General features: G+C 35.2%; 1 protein-coding gene across 1 annotated transcript in view; it reads left to right on the top strand.

The window, feature by feature from the left end:
- The window catches only part of NDST4 (N-deacetylase and N-sulfotransferase 4), a 2,939,889-nt gene that overhangs the window by 2,355,830 nt on the left and 572,037 nt on the right, over positions 1-12,022 (top strand). The window contains exons 9-10 of the mRNA XM_044061661.1: positions 8,295-8,418; positions 9,781-9,955. Of these exons, the coding sequence (XP_043917596.1) occupies positions 8,295-8,418; positions 9,781-9,955 (299 nt within the window). The remainder of the gene's footprint in view (positions 1-8,294; positions 8,419-9,780; positions 9,956-12,022) is intronic.

A 12,022-nucleotide genomic window follows, 5' to 3' on the forward strand; every position in this document is an offset into this window, starting at 1 on the left:
TGTTTTAGAGAAACAGTAGATTAAGCAACAAATGTCAGAAAGGACATGGCATTTGTTATGGTTTAGTGTGCTTATACTGAGTCTGAGGCATTGTAGGTCACATTAAGCATGGAAAAGCAACCTGGAATTAGCAGATAAAAATCCCACTCTGCCACTTACAACTCCAGTGCAAAGCAATAAAAGCACGCGGTGAAGCATACAAATAAGCAGTAAAGGTACAGTGATACAATTTGAAGACGCCAATATGCCAGTTAGAAAATAGCACCCAGTCTATTTAGCAGTGTCAACCACAAATCTGAGCAGAAAATATCAGGTAAAGGTGGTTCATGAAGTACTGTTTATATGTAGATTAAGAGCCTGATATTGTGAAATAAGGAGTCACAACTTCTCAATGGTGGGTAAGTAAAATGTCACTGGAACCAGTAGCTCGAACATGGCATTATTTCATGCAGAGGCTAGTGTGCATGTTATGTCCAGCATTCAAAAATAGGCCTCAAAATGAGAGACACTTTCAAAAGTCACAGAGAAAATGTAATACAAAAAAATCAAGCCAGGGATTACTTAGCCATGTTCAAGTAATCCCTATTGATCACTTCACTGAGTTATTGGCAAATAAAAAAAATGTAATCCAAACAGAGCTGTTCTCCAGGATTTTCATAAAACCAGAACCAGAAGACACAGAAGTGTTTGTAAAGGCAAACTAGATCATTCAGACTAATAAATTATGTTATTCACTCAAAATTGTGACTGGTAAGAGCTCAAATGTAGCCAAATTGATTTGTGTGAATGCAATTGTTGTTTTCTGGGATTGTATCTGTACTCAGGTGGAGTAACCTCATAGGTGACTATATGAAGCTTAAGAGTGTAAGGGTGAGGACTCCTGTATAGGAGTTGTGGCCTTCCAAAGGGAACAAAATGACAAGCCCATGCTTATCAGTGTGTTTTAGTGCTCCCTGCCTTTAGCTGTTGTTTTAGTAAATTCAGGCTGTGGACAAAACAGTTTTAGTTGCCTGCCATAGCTCTCTTTTTGATAATATAATTATAAGAAAAAGGAGAAGAAAATAAGAAGAATTTGTTTAAATACTTTAGTTTTGATAAGCACGATGATTAAGGCAACACATATTCCATCACTAACATATGTTCTTAAGTAAAAAATATAATTTAAATCAGATTATGAACCACTTTGAGTAAAACAACTAGAAATAGTCAAATAATAAACTATTTCTTACAATAAGAGATTATAAAATAACTAGCAGATCTTAAAGTAGTCAATGCATTGATCCATTTGAAAATGTACCCATCATTACAGATAGAAACAAGAGAACAATTAACAACTCATATTTAAGACTTAGTCTGTTGCTAGAAAGAAGAGAAAAACAAAAATAATTTAAAAAATTCATGTTCATATGGGAACCAAATATGCTAATGATTATGAAACATATTTATATCAATAAAACATGGAGAAGTTCTCCAAGATGGTTTAAAAATACATGGCACAGAAGTAATTGTTTTATCTTTAATGTTAAAACTGTACTAACAGGAGTTGTGGCTAAAATAGCAAAGGTATTATAAAGATAAGACATCATATCATTTAAAAAATGACACATTCATTACATAACTAGTTATGGTGGTAGACAGCAATTTAAATGTTGAGTGCTGTATTATCTACTAAAATCAGAAAAACATATTCCATGAAACATTTAATGCTAAATGACACCATAGTCACTCCAGAAAAAAACACTTCATTGATTTGCAGTGACATATTAAGTGTACCTTAGACCCCAGGCTTATTTCTAACCATGAGCTTCCCTGAACACGTTTTAGGACCATACATAAATGCATGTGTTCTTTTGGCTTCACCTTCATGGTTATTTTAAACTATATTTTTGTTTAGTACAACATTAGTTCGAGTGTGTTTTAAATGTGTAGTTTTGAACATTTTTTTCCAAGAAACAGTGAATCAACTGGCAAAAGTATCCTTTTCCAAATATTTCAACCCTAAAATGCCACTTATACTGCTGTTAGTGTAATCCAGCAATATCTGTTCTCATCAATTAAAGCCACTGTGTTAACCACATGCACATCACATCCCTGATTGTAACAAAATGGCCATAGTAATTTTCCAATTTGCTTTACTCAAATGCACAGTAGTCCTGCAAAGACAGGCTGGCTGTTTAACTTTATCAACTCAGCAGGGTCAGTAATTTTTATCCACAGGCATCTCCCAAACCCATGAATTATTGCTGTGTTGCTGACTGTATCCTTCTCAGATGTCTGTGTCAAAACATTGATAACAGTATTAATGACCAAAGTAACATATTTCAAGTTTGTTTCATATAATGTCATGGTAGCCTTAGTAAAGTATTCCAACTTAATTCATATGGGGATTGGCTTTATTGGCCTGAATTTGTCCATAACAGACTTAAAAAGGGAAAAAGTCATGGGCACTCAGAACTACCATATAGCTGAAACACTTCATGTCCTTAAGGGGTCATTTGCATATATACCATGTTATCTCTAATACAAGAGGCTTTAAGGAATCGCACATTGAAAAATCCAGCTGGGCTAGATTTTTCTTTTAGTTTTTACTGATTGGTTTGTCTGTGTGAGATTGTTACTCATTGTTTTAACTTAACGCATACACACATATGCTCAGTAGTCCTGCAAAGCCAGATTAAAGTATTTTTAAAAATGAGCAGATGATAAGAGTATAAGAGCACACCCCACTTCCATCAGCAGTTTTAGCCATTTTGTTGACTGTGTACATCCCTTATTGTTATAAAGAAATACATTACATGTACTTTATTGGTAGCTTTGGATGAACTACTTGAAATTGTATAAAGATCACTAGCATCACACCATAAGACCCAACCATATGTAGCACGTTTAAATAGAAGAACATTTATGATGAGATAATAAGAAATATTAACCACCTGATAACATTTGCTAAATCAATATGCACAATCTCTGCAAAAGTAAAAGCCATCTGAATAATTCCATTTGAAAGAAAACTATTACTAAAGCCAATGTTGCTGTTGGCAAACAACTATGCATTTCAGTGTTTCATCTACCAATGCAGTGTCTGCTACCCTTAAGGAATAAGTTGCCTCTGTTGCATTAAAAAATTGGTGTGCTGATGATGATGACCAAAAACCAGCCACTGATTCATCATTAAAACTAGTAGGGGTGCAGTCCAGAAGACCATTAAGGAGCCTAGCATAAATTGCGAGTTGCCCCAAAGTACTGTATGTTCAAGTGATTTGCTCAAGGTCACACAGTAGGTAAATGAACGTGGAATGATTCAAACCCTGCACCCTTGGCACAGAGAGTAGCTCATTAGTAAGTCAGAGGTTAAGGTCTCTGCACTGTCAGCCACAGTAACAGCTTTTAACTCAATGTACAAATCATTTACAATCTGATCTTGCAGAGAAGACTGTATCACGGTAATATGCAGCAATGACTACATAATGGATGCTGAAGATCAGGCCGTTCCCATTATCACTCCAAATAATGCGACACTATGACCTGACAAACATCAACACTTTCACATATGCTAGAAGCTATAAAGTAGGTACTGCAAAATATATTACTAAAATGCAACATGTATAGACTATATTACACAATCCAGGCCTATTAATGAATTCATTCATTCTTTAGTACAGTGAATAAAGCAAAACAATTAAAGACAATATACATATTGCAGCAGCTTTTGTTCAATAACCCGCCAGTCATACAGAAATTAGAAATATTACCACATGCAATATACTTTTGTTGTGAGGGCTTTCATGCTTGCATGACACCGACATTTTGGCCTCCCTATGACTTCCCTGTCATCACTAATATATGTCCCCTCTGACATCACTCAGCATAGGTCTGACCTACGTGAATGACTGATAATGCTGTATTGTTGCAGTGTACACCTCAAGAGACAACAGAACCAGAAATTCTTCAAATGGGTCCCTATGCAGGGTAACGAACAAGGAACCTGCCAGCCATATCAGTATTCCATTACCTGGTTGCCTATCTCCAATTGCCATAAAGCACTGTTCTAACCGGTTAGTGTGCATACTGTTTTCTTTCCTACTTTCACAATTATCACAGAGGTTTGGATTTCATTTAAAAAAATATTTCAAATGTTACATCAAAAATACTGAAAAACATTTTCTAAACAAAGCAAAACACAATTTGGCATGAGAAACAGTAAACTTCTCTTCCCTTGAAACTCACATTTAGTGAAAATGCTTCTGGCACCCTACTAAACTACAAGAGACATTCCGGGATTCATACTCAAATATCATATAGTGAAGCACTAATTGGTGGCTATTTCAAGGGTGCAGGAATTCAAAAGACAAATGTGTAATCCATTTTCTAAAAGCCTGAAACAGAAGTATCCCTTTTCAGGGGCAGCCCAGGAGCAATGTCTGACAAAGTGACTTGGTCAGAGTCCCACAGCAGACAAATGAAGGCTGAAAGAATCAAACCCTGCACTACAGGAAATAGCTCATTAACACCCCATACCCCTCCTCATCTGTACTATGTACCAGGCAAATTAATGTAGTATGGCACCACAACAAAAAACTACTGCACCTCCTCTATGACTATAACAAACACAACAATCTGGATCCAAATGAAAGTTTAAATCCAACTGCTACTTGAATTATAAAGAAAAACCACGTAGTAAAACAAGTTAAATTTATTCTAGCACCTCAGTGTTACCACCTTCAAGGAATAAAGAAAGACTGCAAAAGCTTTGTCTTTTATATTACAATGCAAATTACATTCAATTAATCAATTAAACAATCAATAAAATAGGTTCATATTTTAACGCAAACACTTCCAGTTTAATTAATTGTTTAAACCCTTAGGAGCCAAATGTTTTATATTTTAAAATATAAATACTCTCTTTATATAATCATTTTTGTTTCAATATATTTTCATTACCTTCTATACACTCTATCTGTTCAAAAATAGTGCCATGCAACAAATTAACATCACTATTATGGTACATTTTAAAATGTGAAGCAATTATTTTATCTTCCTTACAGTTTTTTATATCGCTCATATGCCTGATAAATCTAACACGGAACTTTCTTTTTGTCTCTCCTACATAATACAGGTGCCATGGGCAACTTAAAGCATATATAACCCCTTTACTTTCACAAGAAAATGTACCTCTAGATTCAAATTTAACATTATTCAAGCTGTAAAATGTATTAACAATGTGTGCACATATACTGCATTTGCCACACTTAGAAGTCCCCTTAACTAACAAAGGTCTTCTTATCTCCATGGTTCGCATACTAAACATACCACATATTACCATGTCCCTTAGGTTTTTACATGTAGTGTATGAGAAGAAAGTTTTTTTGGTAGAATATTAGCCAAAAATGTATCTTGTTTTAAATACTTCCAGTAATAGTTAATCAATTCTACCATTTCTTTACTTTTAACATTATAAACTGATACACAATATACTGGATTCATAATGCACTGTTTATTTAGATTGTTCCCCTCACAAATTGGATGTGTCCTATTCCTTCCCCTCTTTCTATTTGTTTCCTCTAATTCACTCCATATCTTGGTGTGGGCTTCTTGTATATCACCCGGGTCATACCATGTCCTCAAAAACATATTTATAGTTTGTTTTATCTCCTGGGCCAACAAGTCCTTTTCACTACATAACCTAGATATTTGTAATAATTCCCCATAAGGTAAAGCTTTCACCACATGGGGAGGGTGGCATCTGCTAGCATGAAGGTATTGACTACCATCAACACATTTTCTATGTATACTTGTAATGCTTCCGTTTTCCTTGCCTTCCTTGAAAGCGTTGCCACTGTTTGTGAGTGCTTTGTGTTTGTCAGATGAAGTCTTGCAATTAGCAGACAGAAGCGCTTACCAGTATTCATCATTTTGTTTTATGGAAAGTTGGTATTTTTAACCAGTGTGGTATTCGTAAATAAATAAATAAGAAGGCTGTTTCACTGACTTCACATTCCGTGTGTGGTTCCAGTCTTTTTCTTGTACATTGCATGGGATGTCGCTGTACATCACACTGCATTTAAAAAAGGAATGTAATAGCTGCAGCCCAAGATAAAGGTTACCCTAAGCCAAGAAATCAGAGAAGCCAAAATTAAGGTACTGATATCAGTGAGGACTCCAGGGTGTACATGTGTTGTCTCTTGGATAACTGTTTGCTCTACTGTGCATTTCACAAGATGATAGGGCCACAAGCTCTGGCAGAGAGAAGGGCTTGGATAAGTCACAGGCTAACTAGACTTATGTGTGATCTTCATAGGGAACCTGGTAGAACTGAACATCATTGTAAAGGAAATCATGTGATAACTGCATGCGTGTGTGTGTCTCTGTATGTATCTGTTTGTGTGTGTGTGTCTGTGCGATTGGGTGTGTGTGTGTGTGTGTGTGTGTGTGTGTGTATGCATGCGTGCGTGTATGTGCATGTGCGTGCATGTGTGTGTGTGTGTGTGTGTGTGTGTGTGTGTGTGTGTGTGTGTGTGTGCGCATCTGTATGTGCCTGTGTGTTCGTGTGTGTGTGTGTCTGCATGTATTAGTTTTTTGTATGTTTGTGTGTGTGCGTGTGTGTGCGCGTGTGTGTGCGCGCGTGTGTGTATGTGTATGTTTTTAATGAAAAATTAGACTTATACAGTTTTCCTGATACCTACAACTGTTTTGTTCCTTTTTATTCCTCTACCAAAGTCTACTGTGGTCACAATTTCTCTTCACAGCCTTTATATCACGGGCTCATTTTCACCTTAACGAGTTGTGGCATTCTCTCTTTGCTGTATCTTTTGAATGAACTACTGCTGGTGTTGTTGTCTATACCTGTCACAGCTGCTCATGTTGTACACTGTCTTTGTGCTGTCATACTTAAGGGGAACAGTGTAACCCTTTCAGTTTATCTTTCCAGTGTTTGAAGATGGGTCTTTTGACTTTCCTCTCCTCCAGTGCCCATGCCTAGTTCTGCACAAGTTATTTATTTTTGGAAGTAATAAAATCTGTTTAAACTGCAGAGGATACATGTAATTAGATCACCTATGAACATTTGGAGAAACTTTCAAAAATACAGTAAAAATGTATTTGTACACTTTATTGACTCATAACATCTGGATTAAAAAAAAACACAGAAGCAAAATTCTGTTTGGTTCTTCATAACACACATAAATGCATGCAGACATGAGTGCACACAAACACACATGCACGCAGGCACACACACACACACACACACACACACACACACACACACACACACATACAAACACAGACTTCCCTAGACACAGACCCACACATACGCATGCCTATACTTGCACACATGCATGCATATATCCACATTTACACACACAGGTATAGCTGCACAAACTTTTATTTCTCTAGTAATGGTTCTTACACATTTTCTGGAAAGAATTCCAGCCTTACAAGTGCTCATACTAGGTGACCTTTACTGGACCCAGCAGGGAACCAGCCAGCTTTCTGTTGGGCTTATATTGAAGTTTTCCTTTCTTTTCTTGCCAGAATATTAAAGGATAATGTGGGCTGAGATAAAACTGTATAGACCATTTCATAGCAAGAACTCAAAGACTGTTATTTCACTCATACTGTGAGCTTATGACAGTATAAGGGCATTATGCTAATTTAGATTCTGCTATGGGCATTTTGCTGCAAGACAAGATTTTCAGATATGGAGCCTATTTCTGCTAATAAATGAAAGTCGAGTAGAGATCTGAAACAGTTTACACATGATAAAGATTTAGCATGGTGTAGTATTACAATACCTTCCAACTTAAAAAACAAAACTAAATAAATACAAAAAAAGTATGTGGAATGTCCAGTAAATCTAATATTAGTCTTATTCTCCAGGTCCAAACTTTGTTTATTTTCTGTTTTCATAAGAGCTTCAGAGAGAGAAATTGAGCACCCTTAGGACACTAGGGGTGAAGACATCACATCAAAAACATTCTACTGTGCAAATCTTACTGAGATTTAATATTATGGTTACAAAAGGTCTTTCAATCATTTTACTAGTTTACTTTAGAAGTAAAGGCTTCTCAAAATAATAAATCCTAGAAAAAATGCTACAAAGTTTTCAAACACTTCTTTGTTAATGTGAAGGTATGACTTTCAAGTGTTGCAAAAGCTCTACAATTTGAGCAGAATCCTCACATAAAATTGATTGCTTGTAGCATGGGACTAGATGCTAATATTGCCATGAAATACTGTTCAGAACAAAAGGTTATGTAGACGTGCTAAATAATTTCTTATCTTTTACTCTGCTGCAGGCACTGCGGCACTTTTTCTGTTCCTGATTATGCATCCATCCATCATCAGCAATCGCCCCAGCCCAAAAACCTTTGAAGAAATACAGTTCTTTAATGGAAATAACTACCATAAAGGCATAGACTGGTAAGTCCAACATAGAAAGCAAAACTACTGTTAATGTGTGCAGCTGTCTAGTAAGGGGCAGCAAAAATGACTCAGCTTGTCGCTTTTTGAAGGCTCATGCTTTTTTTGTATATTTAGTTGTTGTTGCAAACTAAGATGCTTTGCAAGAAGTTTCAATTACAAAGCTAAAGCTTTCATTTATATTGTCTGTTTCTTTCTGCATGCAAGTACACCAAGAGGTTTTCATTTAGTTGATTTTTGCATTCATATCTTTACTTACTGTAGCCTTTGCCTTTAGAGTGAGGATTTTTTCTAAAATTAATAAAAGAAATCTATTTTTTCAAGAAGCAGACAAAACTACATGATATGTCAGTATGGAAAGCACTGTATGTAATGGGTGCATCTCCTTATCATTATGAATCTGCCAGCCCACTGTGGGTTTCAAGGCACATGGAGATATTTATATTTTAAAATATTGACTATACATCTGACTATTCAAGAATTTTTCTGCAAGTCGGATATAAGCAATTGAATATTTAGTTATAAACGTCAGATAAAATGGCATCAAACGTATGTTAATTCATCAGGTGACTGCGATGAGGTGGCCGAACCACCTGCCTGAGATTTAATGAATTAAAACTAAAACGTTTCAGTCTAAGTGACACACCATTTTCATTCATATATTCTGTCACCCATTTTCGTGGTATTGGATAGCTGAGGGTTATGCTGTATGAGATGTATTTGTTTTACAAATTAAAAAAAAAAAATGCCGAAAAGTTGTGTTAACTTACTTGTGATTTCACACTGTAGCTCACTGGAAATAGCATATATTTTCTGATTTACCATATGAACATATTAGAGCCTTTACCTGGGTCACTTACATTTTGATAAGATCAGGTAGTAATCTGTTTTCTTCATGGTTATACACTTTAACTCTGCCACTTAAACCTGCAAATCTATAAAACTATATCACTAAATGTCACATGACTCTACATCTGTACCATGTGCTTGTAAATTAATTAAGATCCGGGTTGTTTCAAGTAAATTACAGATTGTACTGGCATTTTCATGAAATTTGAAAAAAACATATCTTCTGATCTTAATAAACTGATCATTATCACTTAATAGCCTTAAATTGAGAAAGTATCGTATGAGATTATGTCTCTGTAAAAAAGTAATAGCGTTAAAGTAGCAAGTGACAGAGCATTTGTTCTTCCGTGGCCAGAAATATATCTATATAGTAGGTTTTATTAGATAGAGCTAGGGAGAGTGACATACAGCATGCCTTTAACTAAATATTGATTTCACTGTTAGTGAACTACTTAATGTTTTCATTCTCTTCTGTTGTTGATTTGCTTATTTAAATACATACTGTTGTTATAGGTACATGGATTTCTTTCCCAGCCCTTTGAATGCATCTACTACTTTTATGTTTGAAAAAAGTGCAAACTACTTCTCTTCAGATGAAGCCCCAGAGCGCGTTGCTGCTCTGATACCAAAGGCAAAGATCATCACTATCCTAATCGATCCATCAGACCGTGCTTACTCCTGGTATCAGGTAATCGATCTATCAGACTGTATTTACTCCTGGTATCAGGTAATCAATCTATCAGACTGTACTTACTCCTGGTATCTGGTAACATGAAAGTACCTCACAGAAAATGAAAATGCATCAAGTATCAGACCTTATAAAAATGTTATCACATTTTTTCTGTACATCTGTTGAAAAGAAATTTATATATAACACATACAGGTTTCAGTACCATATTGAATTTGTTTCATTTATAACACTCAATAATATTTTAGAAGTTTACAAATTGTGCATGAAATGGTTGTTCATAAGTGGAACATTAAAGACTGAATCCTTATTTCCCATGTAAAAGTTAAAGATGGCCATTTATTCGAATCCTTAGTCCATCTGGTTCAGATTTAGACATAACTTCTATTGCAAATGAGTGGTACACAATGGAAAGAGATACAGCAATGTCAAAAGCAAAGGTATTGCTTGTATCAATGGTGCAAGTAAAAAGGTATACATTTTTCTGTACTCACAGGATCAAGGCTGGTGGGAGAAAATAAGGTAAAAACCGACATGAGGGCAAGGGGAAAAGGAGCACTCGTTCACTAACCTCATTCCAAATGCCATCTGCCATCACTACACTATAACCCATTTCCAGAAAATACAGTCCTTATATTATAAAGTTTTTCTTTGAAAATTTTATATGAAGACATCAGTTGACATGTGGAAAGCCTGCTGTTTTATAACATCTTTCACTGCCTGTGGGATCCCCCTTTTTGTATAAATAATTATTATTAATGAAGTTTTTTTGTTTAATCTTGGAACGTAAGTATTATTATTTATTTTTTTGTTTATTTATTTGACATTTGTTGACCGGGTTAGTCTGACTGGGCAAAAGCCCTTTTTCAGCAGAGGCCCAGGGAGAAAAGCTCCAGATTGCAAATACAAAAACAATTGACATGCAAGAGTAATGTACATTAGAAAAACTATACATTATAACAGTACAAGAACATTAACGTTTATATAATGTCAATAAAAATATAATAAAGTATAAAAAATATAATAAAGTATATTTAACAAGGCCATTTGTATGGTAGACCAAAGAAAAGAAAGAAAGAAAAAGAAAATCCATAGTGTTGCTAAGAAGTATCACAAATTACATTTAGTAGCATGCCATATAAAAATAATTCTGTTAAATAAGTACATAAGACAAAGTCAAAACCATATAACAACATTCTTTCCTACACACACACACAAATTGCAAGTGAAGGATCATGACTACACCATGGCTATGTCCTTCAGTGGTAACAAATATTTGCTTTGAAAGCAAAAGTAATTAGTGGGAAATGACAATAACAAAGGACACAGTTACACGACATCCTCTGTGGACATATTACTGGTGATAGAAAGTCTTGAACCATCTCCAGCTCTTCTGTCAGTGAAGTAATAGAATACAATGCAGCACATCCATGTTGGTCTTAAAGAATTCCAAAAAATGAACTAATCCTAGCATGCTCAATCTGAACAAAAAAAAAATCAAATAATTTATTTTTGGTGATACCTCTGTGCAACATGACTAATAATTCCAAATCACACCTTTGTCAGTTAAATTAACTTCTGCTATTGCATTGCACTCACAAGTTTTTTCAAATGTTACTTCAAATGTTACTAAACTACACTGTTGGGGTTGAAGATGCTATATGGTTTGAATGGAGTTGCTGTCTCCGTGAAAAAGATGTATTTCAGTCAGAATATCTTTTATAAACCATTTTTGGGGTAAATATTTAAAAATCGTACACAGTTTGAACTAAATTAGATCACTTTCATGGAAAGAAAGAGAAACCTTTTTCTTGGATTTTAGTTTACTTATTCAAGTAAATATTTTTTTCAAACATTGTCTTTCTCAGTGCATATTGTTCCCACCACTGATTTGATGATAGTGTTTTCCCCAGCAATACTTCTATAAATTCAACAATTATGCTGGCCAATTGAAGAGACTTCCCTTTTCCTGTGATTGGGTCTCAAAAATGGTTTGCTGAGGATTCAGCCTATATACTGTTCCAGAGGAATAATCTGTCTTGTCAAGCAAAAAATTATTATGTTTCT

The sequence above is a fragment of the Protopterus annectens genome, chromosome 2.part0 (assembly GCF_019279795.1).
Source record: "Protopterus annectens isolate FY-2018-M chromosome 2.part0, PAN1.0, whole genome shotgun sequence".
Classification (NCBI taxonomy): domain Eukaryota; kingdom Metazoa; phylum Chordata; order Ceratodontiformes; family Protopteridae; genus Protopterus; species Protopterus annectens.